The 19,886-nt window shown below is 41.4% G+C and overlaps 1 protein-coding gene across 1 annotated transcript; it reads left to right on the top strand.

Moving 5' to 3' along the window:
- LOC147007567 (meprin A subunit beta-like) lies at positions 1-16,134 on the top strand. Its single transcript, XM_085866887.1, has 7 exons — positions 1-152; positions 1,044-1,097; positions 1,578-1,621; positions 3,995-4,076; positions 9,008-9,125; positions 11,531-11,706; positions 15,178-16,134. Exons 4-7 carry the CDS (start codon positions 4,031-4,033, stop codon positions 15,438-15,440), a joined length of 603 nt encoding a protein of 200 aa, XP_085723013.1. The 5' UTR covers positions 1-152; positions 1,044-1,097; positions 1,578-1,621; positions 3,995-4,030; the 3' UTR covers positions 15,441-16,134.
- Positions 16,135-19,886: the final 3,752 nt, after the last annotated feature.

The following is a 19,886-nucleotide window of genomic DNA, read 5'->3' on the forward strand; positions in this document are numbered from 1 at the left end:
CCGAATATTTCAGCGAACGAGAACATTTACTTCGAACCATTTCTATAAGCAAGGTTGTTATGCAAGAATACAGCAGAACACGAAGGAATGCCTCACTCACACTGTTTTGTGCAAATATCTTGTTTTTCAGCCCATAGATCACTCAACAACAGGTAAAGACTGAATTTGAATTCCATACAAATGTTGATTGTTTTGTGTTATTTTGTGGTGGTGGAATCTTTTGAAGGGGTGAATTTTACAAACAATTGCCATGTTATTAAACTGAATTAAACTTTTATAGGAGTAACTTTAGTTAGCATATGTCTAACAGGAAAGGTGAGAGGATGTCGACTCACCTTTGAGCTCTCTCATCTGGGCTTTATTCCAAGGACAGCTATGAACTATCATCCTCAGATACTTTGCAGGCAAGACATTGAGCATGCCTATCTTCAGAGGCAACATTTAGGCTGTTGTCCTGTCTGATATATTTCACGAAGAGAAGGAAAGGATGCCAAAGTGCCCTTTGAAAAGAGTAGGCCTTTATGTGTTGGTACCCTGTCTGAATTATTGCCAAAATCTACAGGGGCACTTCATCAGGAGCTTTGCTTTGCTTCTGTTCTGTTTGATCGTCTTCCTTTGATCATAGAATATAATCATATCATATAAACTGTTCTGTTTGATCGTCCTGAGATTAGGTTCAGGCAGTCTCACAACAAGGACTTCAGCAGGTGGTGTCTGTTGACTTCCCATGAGATAGTCATGCAGGTCAGACATTTGTAATTTGTTCCATTTGCTGGGGATATCTCATGGACTATTTGTCAAAAACATTGAGGGATCTTTAGCTTCTACCAGAAGAACAAAACATCATAGTCAAGTGCCCGGATTAATGTCCAATCTGAACCTTTGCTTGTGAAATAGCAAGATGATAGTTTGTAGTCAGGGTGGGAATATTGATGTACCTAACCATATTCACGTTTGACTGGTTTTGGAATTTCCAACATGTTTTACTCAACAGATCACCAAACTGGAAATAAAACAACAAAATGTATTTTGTGCCTTTCCAGCAGAAAGGGATGTTTTTGCCATTGAGGATCGTGACCTATTTGAAATAAACGAAGGTAAGGATGACGCCAGAACATGGGGAAACTCTCACAGGTTTTTTATTCAGGTAATAAATTAAACATTGGGCAAAAATACTGAAGACTGCTGTTTAAACCACAAGCATGCATTTGATTGAGTTGTGGAATGTGGAACATTGTTTTATCCTGATTAATAGAAATTGTACACCTATTATTCTTTAAAAAAGACCTTTTTGGAAATGACCTGAAAATGGCATTTTTCTGTGATTAGTTTTAAGCTGTTCATATTTTATCAAAAAATATTGCAAATACCAGAGCTCTTTGTGTAAAGAATAAATTGTTCAGGGGGCTGGAGAAGTATGAACAATCACGTTTAGAAAAATCAGGTCGGTATGTGAGAGTATCAAGAAGTAAAGTCTTACAAAGGTGTTTGAATTTGAAAGAAAGATAATGATTGAAATCTTGAGCAGATTCGATGTCATTGTTGATCTGATTTCACTTTCCATCCCTTTTGCACAGTGCTCGATCTGAATCTGTTTGAAGGAGACATTAAATATTCCGAAGTAAGTTATTCCATCATGTCACATCAAACAATCAAATACACAGGTCTTCATCATGAATTATGCACACTGTACTCGTACATAATATTCTCACATAATCTGATGATAATAGTAATCATACTATGCATAATTTGGTGTGTCTGTGTGTGTGTGTGTGTGTGTGTGTGTGTGTGTGTGTGTGTGTGTGTGTGTGTGTGTGTGTGTGTGTGTGTGTGTGTGTGTGTGTGTGTGTGTGTGTGTGTGTGTGTGTGTGTGTGTGTGTGTGTGTGTGTGTGTTTGACTTGTAAGTACGAACTGTTTGACGCAATTGGTAAAAGCTGTTGCTTGCACTTCGGGGGCGACGAGGAAGGTTTTAGGTGTTCTCTGGAAAAGTTGAAAAGTCTTCACTCGTTAAGCCAATTATTCCATTTACTTGAATCGCTCAAGGACATCGAGTTGGAAAAGGAAGAAAACTGACACCAAATGCAAAGAAAATATTTTTTAATTTTGAGAACAAAACGAGCACAACCAGACGGTTTTGTAACTGGCTTTCTTTCCCAAATCCCCTTCGTCTTCATTGCACAGTTTAAGATTCCAAATGTTGATTTAAAAACATTGGGGCAATACCCCTGGGCACTCACCTGGTAGCGGCTGGATAAGATAACCAGGGAACCACTGGTAGGCATGGATGACCCACGAAATATGTAATGCAGAAGAACGTAAATACAGATAGTTTTTTTAATGCTGTGAACAAACTTTGGTACATCACCAGTGATAAAAGTTGTGGTCAAGATTCATCAAAATTTTGTGTGTGGTTTCAGAGAAGAAAGGAAATACATATTTGAGGGGGGGGGCAACTCCCCCCCCGTATAACTTCTTACAACCAAATTCTTTTTTAATGGTGTGAACAATCATTGGTACATCATGGGTGATGAATGTTTCATCAATCAGGAGTGGAGAGTCTCCCGCTCTTCATACATAAACGGTTAAACTTTGGTGCTCCAATTTTTTCTGCTTAATTTTAAAAAATGTAGTTTTGCTAGAATTGGAACCGTATTCTGAAAGAGTATGATGGTCATTAATTTCACCAACTCATACACTTCCTTTTCTGTAGGTTATTGTGATTTTCCTTTCCTCCCTCCCTCCCCCAATCCAACCCCCCCTCCACTACACTCTCCCTCACCTATTTTTATCTCTGCTACCGAAGGTGAAAGAGGTTCTGTTTTCACCCTTTTCTGCCTGTTTTTCTGTTTGTTTGTGTACAGGATGTCTTAAAAAGTTGTGGACAGATCCAGATGAAATTTTGTCGACAGGTTCGGTGTGTGTGACAAGGACGAAATGATTAGATTTTGGTGAAGATCCAGATTCGGATCCGACTCCTAGAATTTTTAAAGTGAATCTTCACCATTGAGAGATCGGGCCAAAAATGATATATATCACAATATCTCAAAAATTTATGGACGATTCGGACGAAATTTGGCGAACAGGTTGGGTATGTGAGAAGGAAATATGTTAAAAATATGTTTCTGCTTTATTTCTGTGCCAAAATGTTGCTTTCTCACACAACTGATTTTTAATGATCTTGATGTAACATGCAACAAAAGTTGAAGATAGATCAAAATTAGAAATATTATGAACAAGTAAAAAATACATAAAATGTCCGCCCCCATTGCTTTAATAATTTTGCTGTGTGGAGTTAATGGGCAAGCCCATATTTATGTACAACTAACATGGCTGCCAGTGTACCAGTCAGCCATCTTTGATCAGATCACAAAATAAAGTGAGATGCCCATGTATGCCATCATGAACTATGCTTGTGCTACGTTTGAACAAAATCGGGCCATGCATGTCTGAGAAATGCTTGGAGACATATTTAAGTCAGAAAATGGCCGCCAGTCGGCAATCTTGGATCTGATCTCGATAAGAAAAATGACATGCATACGTAAACCATTATTTTTTATCTGTCTGCCAAGTTTGAACAACATCGGTAAATGCATGTCTGAGAAATGGTTGAGGACGTGTTCAACATTGGGTTTTTTATGACTAAAATGTCGCCGGTCGGCCATCTTGGATCTGAAATCCCCCAAAAAATGACGTGCATATGTACACCATCACGTGTTGTCTTTTTGCCAAGTACAAATAAAATCGGTCCATACATTTCAAACATTTGGTTGCGTACGCATGGTTGCACGCACGAACACGAAAATCAAGACCAAATCCATAAGCCACCGTTTCGGTGGTTAATAATTTCACTGTAATGTAATTTTAGATGTTTGTTTTGGAAGAATACTTTAAATACAACATTGTAGAAGAATGTCATGCTACAAGAGAACAGGGTTTGAGAAGAACCTTCTTCTAAGGAGGATTTTTCTTTCATGTTCTGTGTGCTATCTCCAGGATGGGAAGTACAGAAGTGCAATCCGAAATAAAACCATGCATTGGACCAACGTCATCCCTTATCATTTGGACAGCAGTCTTGGTATGTCACCTTTTTACGTCATCGGGAAAATGTGAAAAACAAGGCTATTTTAAGACATGAATGAATTTTTAAAAATAATACAAGTGTTTACACGAGGTGGGAAAGCCAGCCAGCCATTCTTTATGTTTACACAAGCCAGCCATTCTTTATCAATGGTTTCAAATGGAGTGCTTGTTTGAGTTCTTAAACCACGTAGTGAGCTCTGTACAAGAAACTCGGTAACTGAACACACCCCCAGCCCATTGACGAATTGCAATCTCTCTGAGCTGAGCTGTACAACCACGATGTATTATTTATGCACTTAATCTGGAGTCGTTTTTGCTTCATGTATGTAAGCCAGGTTATATATATATTTTGCAAGTGACGCAGCAAACTGTTGCCAATTTACCACACCTAAATAAAGGGATGAACAATTCAGAGTGGGCGCAGGACCCCAGTCAAATGAATTAATATTTCGCTTTTAGCCTGAGTTGTAATTGCTTCATGTACATATGCCAGGTTATTTCTATTTAGCGATTGGATGCCAATTTACCCCGTCCAAATAAAAAGATGATCGATTTGTAGAGTAAATGAAGGTTTTTGTGTGTAACATCAACGAACGACTACTGTGGGCATCGATTGCAGGATCGCACCAAACGGTGATAATACCTACCATTACAATATGGCCAAATGATGAGTCCTTCAAATTTGCCATTCAAGAAAACCAAAAAGATTTAACATGGAGATGTGCTTTGAAAAGCAAAAATGTTGTATGTAGAGAAATGTTTTAAAAACAAAAAACAGCGTATACAGAGAAATGTTTTAAAAACCAAAACAGTGCATGTAGAGAAATGTTTTAAAAACCAAAAACAGTGTACGTAGAGAAGTGTTTTAAAAACCAAAAACAGTGTATACAGAGAAATGTTTTTAAAACCAAAACAGTGTATATAGAGAAATGTTTTTAAAACCAAAACAGTGCATATAGAGAAATGTTTTAAAAACCAAAAACAGTGTACATAGAGAAGTGTTTTAAAAACCAAAAACAGTGTATCCAGAGAAATGTTTTTAAAACCAAAACAGTGCATATAGAGAAATGTTTTAAAAACCAATAACGGTTAATATAGAGAATTGTTTAAAAAACAAAAAACGGTGTATATTGAGAAATGTTTAAAAACCAATAACGGTGAATATAGAGAAATGTTTTAAAAACCAGTAACGGCATATATAGAGAAATGTTTTAAAAACCAAAAAACGGTGTATAGTATATATTGAGAAATGTTAAAAAACAACCAATAAAGGTGTCGAAAGAGAAATATTTTAAAAACCCCAAAAAAGTGTATATAGAGAAATGTTTTAAAAAGCAATAATGGGGAATGTAGAGAAATGTTTTAAAAACCAAAAACGTTGTATATAGAGAAAGTTTTAAAAACCAATATGAAGAAAATTGATAAATAATTTTAAAACCAAAAAACCATGTACATAGAGGAATGTTTTAGAAACCAAAACACGGTGTATTTGGAGAAGTGTTTTAAAAACCAAAAAACAGTTCATCGAGAAATGTTTTTAAAACCAATAACAGTGGATATGGAGATATGTTTTAAAAACCAAAAAAACGGTGTATATATAAATAAAAAAATACAAAAGACCCCACAGACCCTGAGGTTCCAGAAGACCCAGAGAATCCAAAAGACCAGGAAGGACCACAACTCCCCAATGACCGAAATGATCCAGAAGATCCAGAGGACCCAAAAGACCCAGATGACCCAAAAGTTCCCGAGGACCCAGAACATGCAAAAGTTCCCAAGGACCCAAAATAACCCAAAAGACTCAGAGGACCTAAAAGACTCAAAAGTCTCCAAAGACCCCAAAGACTGAAAACCTCCAAGACCCTGAGGACCCAAAAGACCCAGAGGAAGTAAAAGACCCTGAAGACCCTGTGGACCATTTGAAACTCCACTATGAATGGATGAGGTGTGTGTGTGTGTGTGTGTGTGTGTGTGTGTGTGTGTGTGTGTGTGTGTGTGTGTGTGTGTGTGTGTGTGTGTGTGTGTGTGTGTGTGTGTGTGTGTGTGTGTGTGTGTGTGTGTGTGTGTGTGATGTTTTTTGTGGAATTCTGCAAGAGCGTTCTGATATGGAATGTGACACACCAAAATGATCGTCATGACCTCCTGAGTTGATTAAGCTACATAACTACCAAAAATATCCGTTACAATTCCCATGTTTTAAACGCACGCCATGTTAAGGCAAATAAAGTAGCTTAAGGCCCAGTCACACCTTGACGTTTTAGCCAGCTTATGCCGATTTTTGAAAAAATTTGTGTAAAACGCTGGTACACGTCGAATACGTTGTGGGTAAGTTTTGATAACATTGAGAGCACGCTGAAAATCACTGCCATACATCGTAGTACGCTGGCTTTAAACGTTGAACTTTTGGGTTTTCCTCGAATTTTTTCATGCTTGAAATTTTACGACGTATGCCGGCGTATGACTCACACGTTCTGCTACGCTGGCCATAAGTTGTAGGCACGTTATGGAATCGTTGACACACGTTGAAACACGTTACTTGTAAGTTACTCATAAGTCAAAACACGTCGAGGTAATGTTTAGCGTACCCAAAACTTATTTCTAACCTATGAGTAACGTTTTGTAAGCACGCTACACGAACGTTGTTCACACTTTGCAACACTACTCCTACCACCAACATCGAAATCAGTAAATTCTCTCGAACTATTATTACGACTACTAATAACATCGACATCACTAAATTCTCTCGTACTACTACTACTACTACTACTATTACTACCAACATCGACATCACTAAATTCTCTCGAACTACGACTACTACTACTACTACTACTACTACTACTAACATCGACATCACTAAATTCTCGCGAACTACCACTACTAATAACATCGACATCACTAAATTCTCTCGAACTACCACTACTATTACTACTACTACTACTACTACTACTACTACTACTACTACTACTACTACTACTACTACCACTACCACTACTGCCACTGCTTCTGACATTGACATCTACTTAACATGCAGTCTGGAACACTGACAGATTCATCTTGTGAAGCCCGTTTGTATATACCAATTCCCCTAAACGCTGCCAAATCGCCATTATACGGTAGCTGTAAGTTAGAAACACGTTCAGTAAGTTCTGTGGTCGTGCGAAAGACGCCAATCGAATTCGTCTACTTACGCCAATGTGCGTTTGAGATACGTTCCATATAGGTTCAAAGCACGCCACTAATAGGTTCAAAGCATGTTACTCTTAGGCTAAAAATTAAGTTTCGGGTATGGTAAACATTACCTCGACGTGTTTTGACTTATGAGTAAGTTACAAGTAACGTGTGGCCGACGTGTGTAAACGATTGCGGAGCGTGCCGAGAACTTACGCCAGCGTATGCGGAACTTGTGAGCCATACGTCGAGTACGTTGTAAAATTTTCAGCATGCTTGAAATTTCACGACGTACTAGACATACCACGTAATATGCCAGCATACTTCATTGTTTTTCATCGTGCTCCTAACGTATACACAACTTACCCATACCGTATTCGACGTGTCCCAGCGTTTTAGACACATTTTTCGTAGGTCGGCATACGCTGGCTAAATTGTCAAGGTGTGACTGCGATTACGACACTTCCAATTTTCAGGCGGTTATGATTTAAATCTGCGTGCGGCAGGTTTTTAACAGAGAACACCACGAGTTCGTTGGCGATACGTGCAGCGCGCTATGACTAAGTTAAACTATCGTTGGGCGTAGGTCGTGAACGCCGACAACAGGCTAAGCATTCGTTGGTATAAGTTATCTTTAACACAACGAAACGTTCTTTGCCCGTGACTAATTCGTTATGCATACGACCAACACGTTATGAATACGACCAAAACTTTAAAAAAAAACCTCAAAACTTCAGCGTACGCCAACGTTTTACGTTCATTTTTATACGTTGCTATTCCTGGCTAAAACGTCAAGGTGTGACTGGGCCTTTAACACGGCATGGCATTCTAATTACAAAATAAATAACAAAAGCATTGACAACATTGTAACATAGTATAAACCAATTAAAACTAATTGTATTTACAACAACAATAAGAAGAATAGTATCATATGGCAATAATAATAACGAACATATAATCCTGGCGCTGGCCGCAAGCACAAGTGGGCTTAGTGAAAAGCAAGCTAATGCTCAAGCACTACAGCAGGCGGGTATGCAACAAGGCTGTGAAGACCAATGTTAAATTTGATTCATCGGACGAATGGGCCCACTTGTCATGTTGAAATATGAAGACGCCACCAACTGGTATAGCTGACCAGCAGGTAGGTGTCAAGTCAATGTTTTTCATTTGGGACTGCACAGTCATCATGTACCAGGTGTTGCAAGCCTGGTGTTGGCTAAGTGGTTTGGGTGGCGGCTTGGGATCCTAGGGTCCTGAGTTCAAGCCACGTTGGCCGCTGAATTAAATACACCAGGAGGTTGACTCAGCCTGTCATCCTTCCGAGGTCGGCAAAGTGAGCACCAGTGTACTGGTCAGGGGACACTGCATCAGCGGCATAGCCACGTCCCAACCAATGATGCAACCAGCAGCCACAGGCTGCACTCGATAGAGAGGGAGAGACCAAGTATTAAATACCCTCCAAAGAAGGAAGGGGGAGTGGTTACACCACGTGACTGTAATATGCACATTTTGTGAGATTTCAACAATGACAAATGACTCTTCCATGTATGAATGTTATAGTTTGTAATGTATTTCATTTTCATTTATCAAGTGAACTTGGTAGATCTGCATGAATTATTTTTTAAACGTTAAAATTGATAAATTCTCCACTTTGTGTGTTTCAAGGGGTGTTTATGTTCCATTGTGGTGGTGGAAATGGGGCTGGATGTTGTAACCTGGTGTACAAGCTGATGTTGAAACCATATGTTCATTTTGCAGATCACAATGCCATGGGAGTCATTCTGCAAGCATTTGACATGTTTCGCCTCAAATCTTGCATTGACTTTGTACCCTGGACAGGCGAACAGGATTACCTTTCTGTGGTGAAATACTCTGGGTATGGAATGTTATCGAAGTTATTGAGAAATTTTACAAACGCCAAGAGATATATCTATAATCTTTACCACAATAGTTGCTCCCCAGTCCATTATCCTGTTTGCAAAGATTATGTTCACTGATCCATGTCAATGAAGCCATTGCTGTTACTCCCATAATCCTCTTGGGGACATCACAACGTCACATATTTTATCTTCTGGCTGAGCCATTGAAACAGCTATAAGTATCCTGAGGACATCGAAATGAGGTTAGGTGAAAACACAAAAGCCTGCATGGTATCATCAGTGACAACAGGAAAGTGGGACTGCAGGACCTTTGTCTATCTATAATTCCAGCAATGTGTGTGTGTGTGTGTGTGTGTGTGTGTGTGTGTGTGTGTGTGTGTGTGTGTGTGTGTGTGTGTGTGTGTGTGTGTGTGTGTGTGTGTGTGTGTGTGTGTGTGTGTGTGTGTGCGCGCGCGTGTCTGTGACCGCTGTTTCTCGACAACCACTGGTCTGATCTAATTGAAACTTGCCAGCTATATTGCTGGGGACCTGAGTATGTGCCTTTTCAAGGTTTGATATTAATCGGACAAGTGGTTCCCAAGTTATGGCCATTTATTTACCAAACCAATAACAGGACACGTTGCTGCGTCGGCGTGCCCGATGGGGAAGAGATCCTCAGCCGCGTTCCCCATTACGGGTTACAACGTACGGACTTCCGGATAGTGATGACTTTCTGTATTCTAATAATTTCTCGATTTCTTATGCACATTTATAGATAAACACAATGTCCCAATCTAGTCGTCGTCTATGAGAGCGAAGGAGCGGCCTGTGTGGTTGTTTGAAAGTTGTTGTTTTTTTTTTTTGGGGGGGGGGGGTTGCACGTACGGCCACACACGTACGGGCACGCATGTACGGCCACGCATGTACAGGCACTTGAGAGCGAAGGAACGGCCTGTGTGGTTGTTGTTTCTGGCACGCGGTTTGAAATTTATTTTTTGTTTGTTTTTTTGCACGTACGGCCGCATACATACGGGCACACACCAGTTAAGATAAATTACAAGACCAATTTTTTTCCCCATTTTATAAAGAAAATTCCAACACAATAAAGTTAAACAAATTAGGGAATGCAACAAGGAGACTTAAAATGTTCCTTATGATAATTCACACACCAGTGTTTGTGTTTGTTTGTTTGTCGCACTACTCCTCCTAAAGTTCTGACCCAATTACATCCGGACTTGCTGCATAGGATCAGCATAACCCCAATTAATGTATAGGGGTGTTTTTATCTTTGCCGGTGGTTTTTGGGTGGAAAGGGGGGGTGGGAGGCGCAAATTCTCCATGCAAATGTGTATCGTATAGCACTGCCCCCAGGTGGGGGAGGGTATTACAAGTCCCCACCATTTACAGAACCTATTCCTGTCCCCACGTTTTGCAGTGCAATGAGGTGTTTTAAATTATAAGCAGTAGGTATGTTTTTGCTTCATGCATGTGACCGAGCCATTATCAGAGAACAGCTTCAGCATTGGCGAGTCTGGGAGTGCAATCAGGCAAACTGGCAGGCACTGCAAGCAGCCATTGCACTTCAGGACTGGTCTGCTATATCTACCACCCATGATATTATCTCAGCCTGGGAATTCTTCCACAGACACCTGCTCTCCCTTTATGCACAATATTCATCCCATCTCGTCTTCAGTTATCATACCCATACTCCTGCCCATTGTACACTGAATCATGTGGTGAGGCAGTTGCTTTGAAACAACTTGCCTTCACTTCCTGGAAGGCAAATCTGACCGAAGGCAATCTCAGTTCATTCCACAAAGCCCACAACAAGTGGGTGTCCGCTCTCAGGAGAGACAGAAACAACATCTATCCAACCTCAACACTGATCTTTCAAACCGGCATCCCTCCTCTAAAACCTGGTGGTATGTTGGCAAGTCTATCTTTGGAGTCTGCTTCCCTCAACCACTTCCCTCAATTCCAATGCCTTTAAGGTCAATGGAATTTCTCATGGTGAAGCCGAATCTCTGGGCCTATCACCTTGCCATCATGGAGAGTTCGGTGGTCTCTGTCTTCCACTGCCTCCTTTTTAGCCTTGCATGTATTTTTTCTTTTTTTCACATGACTCCTTTTGCATTTTCCTCATTTTGATTCTCCAGACTCACTGTGTTGTTGCTTAACACATGGGAACAGAATGGATGGGTTGGGTACATAAGATTTGGAGGCAAATGAGGTACACGAAATGAGACATTCTGGTTGAGCTCGAGCAGGGTCGGCAGTGATGTCATTTGAGTTAAAGGAGCAGATGAGGGGAGCATACACAATAAATGGACTTGACAAGGTGCTACCGTGACTTGGAAGAAGGAGACTGGTGTTTTACAGGATACTTCCTGGGATACTTCCTTGAAACATGTTTTGTCTACAGGTGCTGGTCCTATGTGGGAAAGCAAGGAGGACTTCAGAAACTCTCAATTGGCTCTGGATGTGACCACATTTCCATTGTGGAGCATGAGCTACTACACGCACTTGGAATCTGGCATGAACAGTCTCGGGCTGACCGTGATGATTATGTCACCATCCAGTGGGACAACATTCGGCATGGTAAATGACAAAGCACCACTCACAGCATCTGTTGCCACATTCTGGTTTTGTTCATCTTTTTAGCAGCGTCTCGCGGAGCGAACGCTGATCATAAAGAGCTCGGTCTTCTTCTTCTTCTTCTTCTTCTTCTTCTTCTTCTTCTTCTTCTTCTTCTTCTTCTTCTTCTTCTTCTTCTTCTTCTTCTTCTTCTTCTTCTTCTTCTTCTTCTTCTTCTTCTTCTTCTTCTTCTTCTTCTTCTTCTTCTTCTTCTTCTTCTTCTTCTTCTTCTTCTTCTTCTTCTTCTTCTTCTTCCTTAACCTCAAGGACTCGGCTCTTGTATATACAAGGTCCGGATCTCCTGAAATACTAAGCACATGTACACATTCTCGCATTGACGGTGCCTTTTGAGAGCGTCTATCATGAACTTTTAAATATATTTGGACATTTGCTTTAAAGTTTCGTAAAGTTCACATTACTATTTAAAGATTATTCCATTTATCGTATTGTAATTTCGTAAATACATTATTTATTTCGTAAATACACGATATATCGTAAATACGTAAATACATTATGACGGGTTTCGCTGTTGGCTTAATCAAGGCACGTGACGAAATATCCGAAGTTGTTGTTTTTATTTTTTATTTTTATTTATTTTTATTTAGCCGACAAAACCTTTAGGACGCTGCTCTTGGACACATTTGTCCTTGTTTTTTTCTCACTCTCGTGTGTTTTATTGGTTGTTATCTCCATATGCGGGTTTCAGAAGGTGGAACAGAGCCCTCTCAGGTCTCCAAGTATCCACCTCCATGTCTGTGTGTATGTGTGTGTATGTGTGTTTGTGTTTATATATGTGTGTTTGTGTGTGTGTGTATGTGTGTTTGTGTTTATATATGTGTGTTTGTGTGTGTGTGTATGTGTGTTTGTGTTTATATATGTGTGTGTGTATGTGTGTTTGTGTTTATATATGTGTGTTTGAGTGTGTGTGTGTGTGTGTGTGTATGTGTGTGTGTGTATATATCTGTGTGTGTGTGTGTGTGTGTGTGTATATATGTGTGTGTGTGTGTGTGTGTTTGTGTTTATATATGTGTGTGTGTATGTGTGTTTGTGTTTATATGTGTGTGTGTGTGTGTGTGTGTGTGTGTGTGTGTGTGTGTGTGTGTGTGTGTGTGTGTGTGTATATGTGTGTTTGTGTTTGTGTTTATATGTGTATATGTGTTTGTGTTTATGTGTGTGTGTGTGTGTTTGTGTTTATATATGTGTGTGTGTATATATGTGTTTGTGTGTGTGTGTGTGTGTGTGTGTGTGTGTGTGTGTGTGTGTGTGTGTGTGTGTGTGTGTTTTCACACTTATATGTTTATCTATCTATTGATAAATGAACAGTTGTCAAGGATTTCTCCTGCCTGTGGAGTGAAATTGATAAAATAAAATTGACAAAGGCAAAACAAGTTAGGAGAGAACAAGAGGGGGTAGTGGGTGTAATAGCAGTGGGAAGAGAAGAGAAAGAACCTTCAGAGGAGGTACATGTAATGTGATGGAACGGAAGGGCATATATGGAATCCTACTAAACTGGCACACCTGTTAAATAGATAAGCAACTGCTGCTACCTGCATAACTACTGTGCAGCAGGTATGTATGCCATCTTTGGCCAACCAACTCCCTTCCTTCTTCTCAAAGATATGCTTTTCTATTGCTGTCTTATGTTTTGTTATTTTTCTTACATGCAGGACCACCAACAACCACATGTCAGTCTATCCCTGTAATTCCTTACAGTCTGTCAAGCAGGATGCTCACTACCAACTATGTACACATCTCTCTATCTTTATTTCATTTGAGCCCTTCATTACAACACCAGACCATCTGACACTCACCCAAATAAGGCTTTATAGCTTGTGACTCTGCCATCATTGAAATGTCATAAAATATGAGGGAGCAGATTCCAGGGAATCACATTCAGTTTTGTTTCCTGCATAACTGTGTGTGTGTGTGTGTGTGTGTGTGTGTGTGTGTGTGTGTGTGTGTGTGTGTGTGTGTGTGTGTGTGTGTATATGTGTTTCATTCATCACATTCAGATGAGACACATCCAGTATGAAATCCCATGATACGGAAATACCTTCAGTGATGTTCACTTTCTGTAAATGACAAGTTTATAATTTTTATAATTGAAGTACAGACATGAAGGAATATGACCAAAAATGGCACTGCAAATTCAAAAATGAGAGAAAGAGTGGTTTGACCCATTGTGGTTCTCAAGGACTCATCTTACTTTTTCTGACATCTTCAACCTGCTCCAAGTCTCCTTGATGGTGTTCTGTCATTTTGCCTTTCATGGAGGTTGAAAAAAATAATAAACCAATGTCACCCGCAGGGTGACCCGTATCTTGCCAAAAGATGACCACGTGTGACTTCTTTAAGGTCACACTGAGATGAACAGAGCTGCTCGCCACCAGGAGCGGCTCCTTGAGGAATATCTGCCTACGAGAGATTCCGATGAGAATCGTTCTACAGAGTAACCATGAAAAATATGCTTTTGCCTCATAACGTCACCAAATGACGTCATAATGTCTCAAGCTTGACATATCTAGAAAGCACTCATCGAGGTGTTCAATTTGAGGTACTACACGAGATGGTTCCTAAAACTAGAAAATTTGACCTTGGGGTCAAATATGTTTGACCTTAGGTGCTAACCATGAAGGTCAAGGCCAATCGCCACCAAAAGTTAATCAGCTGAGCGCCAGACCATGAACTATATACCCATGAAGTTTGAAGACGATCCGATCAAAATTACTCAAAAAATAAGGGTTTCGTCGACTCCCCTGATTTGTGATAAAGTGACCTTGACCTTTGACCTTGACATTCAAAATTTTATGTGCTGAAAGGGACCTCTATAGGCCTCTGATATGCGAAGTTACAAAAATTTCCAATGAAAACTGTGCTCTGCAGAATTTTTTATACGTGATTACAGACAAACAAAAAAAAAACATACAAGCTGACTAACATATCTTGCAAAAACTTCGTTTTGGCAAGATAATAATTTAAACGCTTTTCAACAACCTGATTTCTGAAAATAAACTTATTACCTCCACCACCGAAGGTAGAGAGGGTTATGTTTTCACTTTCATTTTTTTTTTTTTCATTTTTCATTTTTTCATTTTTTAGTGATTCTTCATCTTTAAGTGATGGTGCTAAAAACTATGACTAGCACGATATCTCAAAAAGTTGTGGACGGATTCAGACAAAACTTGCTGGACAGGTTGGATGTGTGCCACCATGAATTGATTCGCTTTTGGTGAAGATCCGGATCTGGATACGAGAATTATTGAATTTTGAAAGTGATTTTTCACCATTGAGAGATTGGGCCAAAAACGATGAACGGCATGATATTTCAAAAATGTATTGGGCCCGATATGTTATCGTGCATCAGACATTACGTGGCGGAGGTATGCCATGCGCTCTTCTGAGTGCCCTTCTAGTTTCATTATTTTTTCCATACAGGGAGATGGCGCAACTTTCAAAAGAAAACCCTGCAGGAATCTGACTCGCTGAACGTGCCATATGACTACTCATCCGTGATGCACTATGGCTCCACCGCATTCCAGACGGCACCAGGTCTCAACACAATAATAACCAGGGACCCAATTTTCATGGACTTCATTGGACAGAGACTGGATATCAGCGAGCTGGACCGCTTACAGCTCAACCGAATGTACAACTGCAGTGAGTGTCACATAGAAAATCCTGTATGTTCATCATACTAAATCCTGCTGTCAAGGTTTGCCAATTCTTGGCCTGTTCACTTTCCAATCAATTTGTAGAAGTCATTCATTCCCTCTTCTTGTTTTATGATATTCATTTTTTTTCTCAGCTGTGCTCATTTAATAATGTTTGTCCATTCTTTTAACTGCTCTTTACAAACAACGTATTTGAATGTTCTGCCCTTTTTAAATACTGATAAATACTGAGAATGAGACAACCGTAAGAGTAGAAGAACTGTAAACATACAAATAATACATGAAAGTAGCTTTCTTCCTTCATCAGTGTTTGAAAATGTGTTCTTCTCCTTCCTCTTCATCTCCCAACTATCCTCCTCCCCTTCCTCTTTGTCCCTCAACCACCTTCCTCCCTTTCCTCTTTATCCCTCAACCATCCTCCTCCCTTTCTTCTTTGTCCCTCAACCATCCTCCTCCCCCTTCCTCTTTGTCCCTCAACCACCCTCCTCCCCTTCCTCTTTGTCATCCAACCACCATCCTCCCCTTCCTCTTTGTCCCCCAACCACCCTCCTCCCCTTCCTCTTTGTCCTCAAGCCACCCTCTTCCCCCTTCCTCTTTGTCTCTCAACCATCTTCCTCCCCGTCCTCTTTGTCCCCAAACCACCCTCCCTTCCTTCCTCCTTGTCCCACAACCAGCCTCCTCCCCCTTCCTCTTTGTCCCCCAACCACCCTCCCCCTTTCTCTTTGTCCTCCAACCACGCTCCTGCCCCTTCCTCTTTGTCCTTCAACCACCCTCCTCCCCTTCCTCTTTGTCCTCAAGCCACCCTCTTCCCCCTTCCTCTTTGTCTCTCAACCATCTTCCTCCCCGTCCTCTTTGTCCCCAAACCACCCTCCCTCCCTTCCTCCTTGTCCCACAACCAGCCTCCTCCCCCTTCCTCTTTGTCCCCCAACCACCCTCCCCCTTTCTCTTTGTCCTCCAACCACGCTGGTGCCCCTTCCTCTTTGTCCTTCAACCACCCTCCTCCCCTTCCTCTTTGTCCCCCAACCACCCTCCACCCCCTTCCTCTTTGTCCCCCCACCACCCTCCTTCCCTTCCTCTTTGGCCCCCAACCACTCTCCTCCCCCTTCCTCTTTCTCCCACCAGCACCCTCCTCCCCTTCCTCTTTGGCCCGCCCCCACCCTCCTCCCCTTCCTCTTTGTCTCACAACCATCCTCCTCCCCCTTACTCTTTGTTCCCATCCATTATCTTCCGATCTCCCCAATCCCCATCTTCCTCTCCATCAACTCCACATCTCCTTTCCCCCAACTCCAATCTTCTTCTTCCTCTCACCTCATCCTCCCACTCCTCTTTCCCAAAACTGCTCATAATACTTTTGCTTGAAGATTACACACATTCATTCTTATTGGGAGAAATTTTACAAGATATTGCATCATCTTAAGCAAGAATGATCTGAACAAAAGAAAACACACATTGGAAGAAACAAAAAAGGTCTATAACCTTTAAAAAAATGTTTTTTTTTCATTTTCTTTAACAATATACTGTCCATTTTCCATTTGATCTCGGCTGGCCCATGCAATGTAATAATTCTGCTTATCGCCTGATTCAAATTGTCATTTCATTTTGAAATATCATCGTGTGTGTGTGTGTGTGTGTGTGTGTGTGTGTGTGTGTGTGTGTGTGTGTGTGTGTGTGTGTGTGTGTGTGTGTGTGTGTGTGTGTGTCCCTGGACTCTGTCCTTTTCTGCTGACAAGGTGGAGAGCTTGCTGTCAAACCTCGACTCAGATTCTGCAACCGGCCCAGACGGCATCAGCCCACGTGTCCTAAAAACCTGCTCTTCTGCTCTTGCTCACTCTCTCTCTCTGTTCTATTCATTATCTCATTTGCTCAAGGTCATCTGACATCTGCTTAGAAATCAGCAAACATTACTGCCCTGCATAAAAAAGGTGCAAAAACAGATCCCTGCAACTACAGACCAATCAGCCTTCTCCCAATCATCAGCAAGGTTATGGAATCCATCATCGCTTCAGACATTAAATCCTTCCTCTTCTCCAATGGCCTGATTTCCGATCATCAATTTAGTTTCAGACCAGGTCACTCTAGCCTGGATTTGTTGCTTCTGCTCTCCCAACAATGGATGGAGATCCTCAATGCCAGACATGAAATCCGAGCCGTATCCCTGTACATATCATATGCTTTTGACACAGTCTGGCACACTGCCCTGCTCACCAAACTTTCTTCCTATGGTATCCAAGGCCATCTCCACTCATGGCTCGCAGACTTCCTCTCCTGTCACAGTCACCGTGTGGCCCAAAATGGAGTTCTTTCATCCCCTCTTCCTGTCCAGGCTGGAGTTCCTCAAGGTAGCGCTGTTCTTTTCTGGTTTTCATCAATGAAATCTCCGACTCTCTGGAAAATCCTCTCTATCTCTCTGCTGATGACTCCACCCTCTGCTGTACCATCGGTCATCCCTCAGACCGGCAAGCAGCAGCTTCTTCGCTCACTGCAGATCTGGATAAAATCACAAACTGGTCCAACACGTGGAACATGTCTTTCAATCCGGACAAATCTCACACTCTCACTATGTCTCTCCGAAAGGACCGTTTAGAAAACCCCCCCATCCACTTTTCAGCAATCCGCTGGAAGAAGTCCTTTCTTTTAAGCTTCTGGGTCTCACTATCTGCCATGACCTTTCCTGGGAAAGCCACATTTCAAACCTCGCCTCCAAAGTCAGTCACCGACTGGGAATCCTCCATCGTGCAAAGCCTTTCCTCGGCCCACCTGAGCTCCTGACCACTTACAAAGCTTTTGTCCGCAGCCTGATGGAGTACTGCTTTCCCCTCTTGGCTGGCGCTCCTACCTCCCACCTTTCTCGGCTTCACGCTGTGGAAACCAAGGCATTTCGGATCATTGACATCTCCTGCAATGAGGCTGAGTCTTTGGCCCTCTCACTCTCTCACCGCAGGCTTGTCGGTGGTCTTTCTGTCTTCTACCGTCTCCTCTCCAGCCTCGCCCCCCCCTGCTCTCTCTGCGATTTGTCCCCACCACATTTCCGCAGGGCGCTCAAGGTCTGCCAACAACCCCCTTCTGTTAAAACTACCAAAATCACGAATCACTGCTCACCTTCACTCTTTCATTCCTCTTTTTTTCCCGCCTTTGGAATAAACTCCCTCACTCTATTCAATCCCATTCTTCCCTTCAAGCCTTCAAAACAGCTGTTCACCACCACCTCTTATCATCTCCCATCCAAACCCTCGATCTTTTCGACCCCCGATAATCCACCCAAGCCCACCTCCTTCAAATTCCCTGCTTTCCTTCCTGAAAGTCCCTGTAATGTCCATCTTGTATTCCCCATGTTCCCTGCCCCATCCCTTTCCCTTCCACAGATCTCTTAATGTCTCTGTTCCCCACTGTTTTGTCCTTCCCACTCCCACCTGTCTTGTCTCATGCCCCCCCCCTTGCTGTGCGTTGTGTGTTCGCTCTCACACGAGCCTCGACAAGGTATACAAAAAAATAAACAAATAAATCTCCCAGTTCCAGAAAATAATTTTATTGGCTCGTGTTTCAATATGTCACCTGACTCGGAATGGAGAAAATGCTTGTTCTTTTTTAAATCAAGAAGCATATTCAACTGAACATGACATCATTCCAAGCAGATTCTCCAACAAATTTGTTTGTAAGAAAGGACATGGACAGGAGGTGAACACATCACATCAAAACATTTTATACCATCTTGAAAATGTGAGCAAAAATTGCTTTTCAATGGTTTGATTCTTTGTTATGAAAGGTAATCAATACACTATTTCCTCCTTTGATGTAAAATAACAAACATATACGACTTACAAGTAACTGTTAATAATTATTATTGAGAATTACAGTTTCCATTCACACAGTTTTTATCAGTCTTGGAATACAATCACATCCCCAATGTGCCAAGGACGTAAACACTTTCACCAACTTGGTACAATAGACCAGGAAACGTGGAGGGCCAAATCACATGCAGTCAATGGGACAGATCCATACCTATTCATGAATAATGAGTTTGGCACAAATACCATCATGTGCAGGTTTGAGTGATCTGCCCAGGTATTTCATTCATTTGTTTTGGATATAAAACTCATGAAAGAGCAAGGTGAAAGGATTAAAAAAAACACAAGTGGGGCCACAAGTGGACCCAGTCTGCAGTGAGTATGGACTCACGATTTTTGACCCCTTCATGTCTCCAAGCAGGGCCAGGTTAAAGAGTCCGTGGGCCTGAAGCCCACGATCCTTTCAGCCCCCTCGACCCTCTAATTACCGCACGTACCACGCACAGATATGAAAAGTATCACTCCAATCCTAAATGTAATACAACCCAGACGGAGATCGAGCCAGGAGAGAGCATGCACAGAGTGACAATAAACTACTTTATTAATTATAATACATAAATAAGTAACCAATACATAATTAATTACCGCTAATTAATCATTTCTTAACCTGTTTGATGGTAGATCACAG

This window comes from Eptatretus burgeri, unplaced genomic scaffold (assembly GCF_056783735.1).
Source record: "Eptatretus burgeri isolate ZD-2024b unplaced genomic scaffold, Ebu_testis_v1 Ebu_testis_scaffold_103, whole genome shotgun sequence".
Taxonomy (NCBI): Eukaryota; Metazoa; Chordata; class Myxini; order Myxiniformes; family Myxinidae; genus Eptatretus; species Eptatretus burgeri.

Bases quoted from the DNA above. Each gene is read 5' to 3' on its own strand.
- LOC147007567 (XM_085866887.1), top strand. From the start codon at position 4,031: ATGCATTGGACCAACGTCATCCCTTATCATTTGGACAGCAGTCTTG. The intron at 9,126-11,530 runs GTATGGAATGTT...TTTTGTCTACAG, and splicing joins TCTGTGGTGAAATACTCTGG to GTGCTGGTCCTATGTGGGAA. The intron at 11,707-15,177 runs GTAAATGACAAA...TTTTCCATACAG, and splicing joins GTGGGACAACATTCGGCATG to GGAGATGGCGCAACTTTCAA.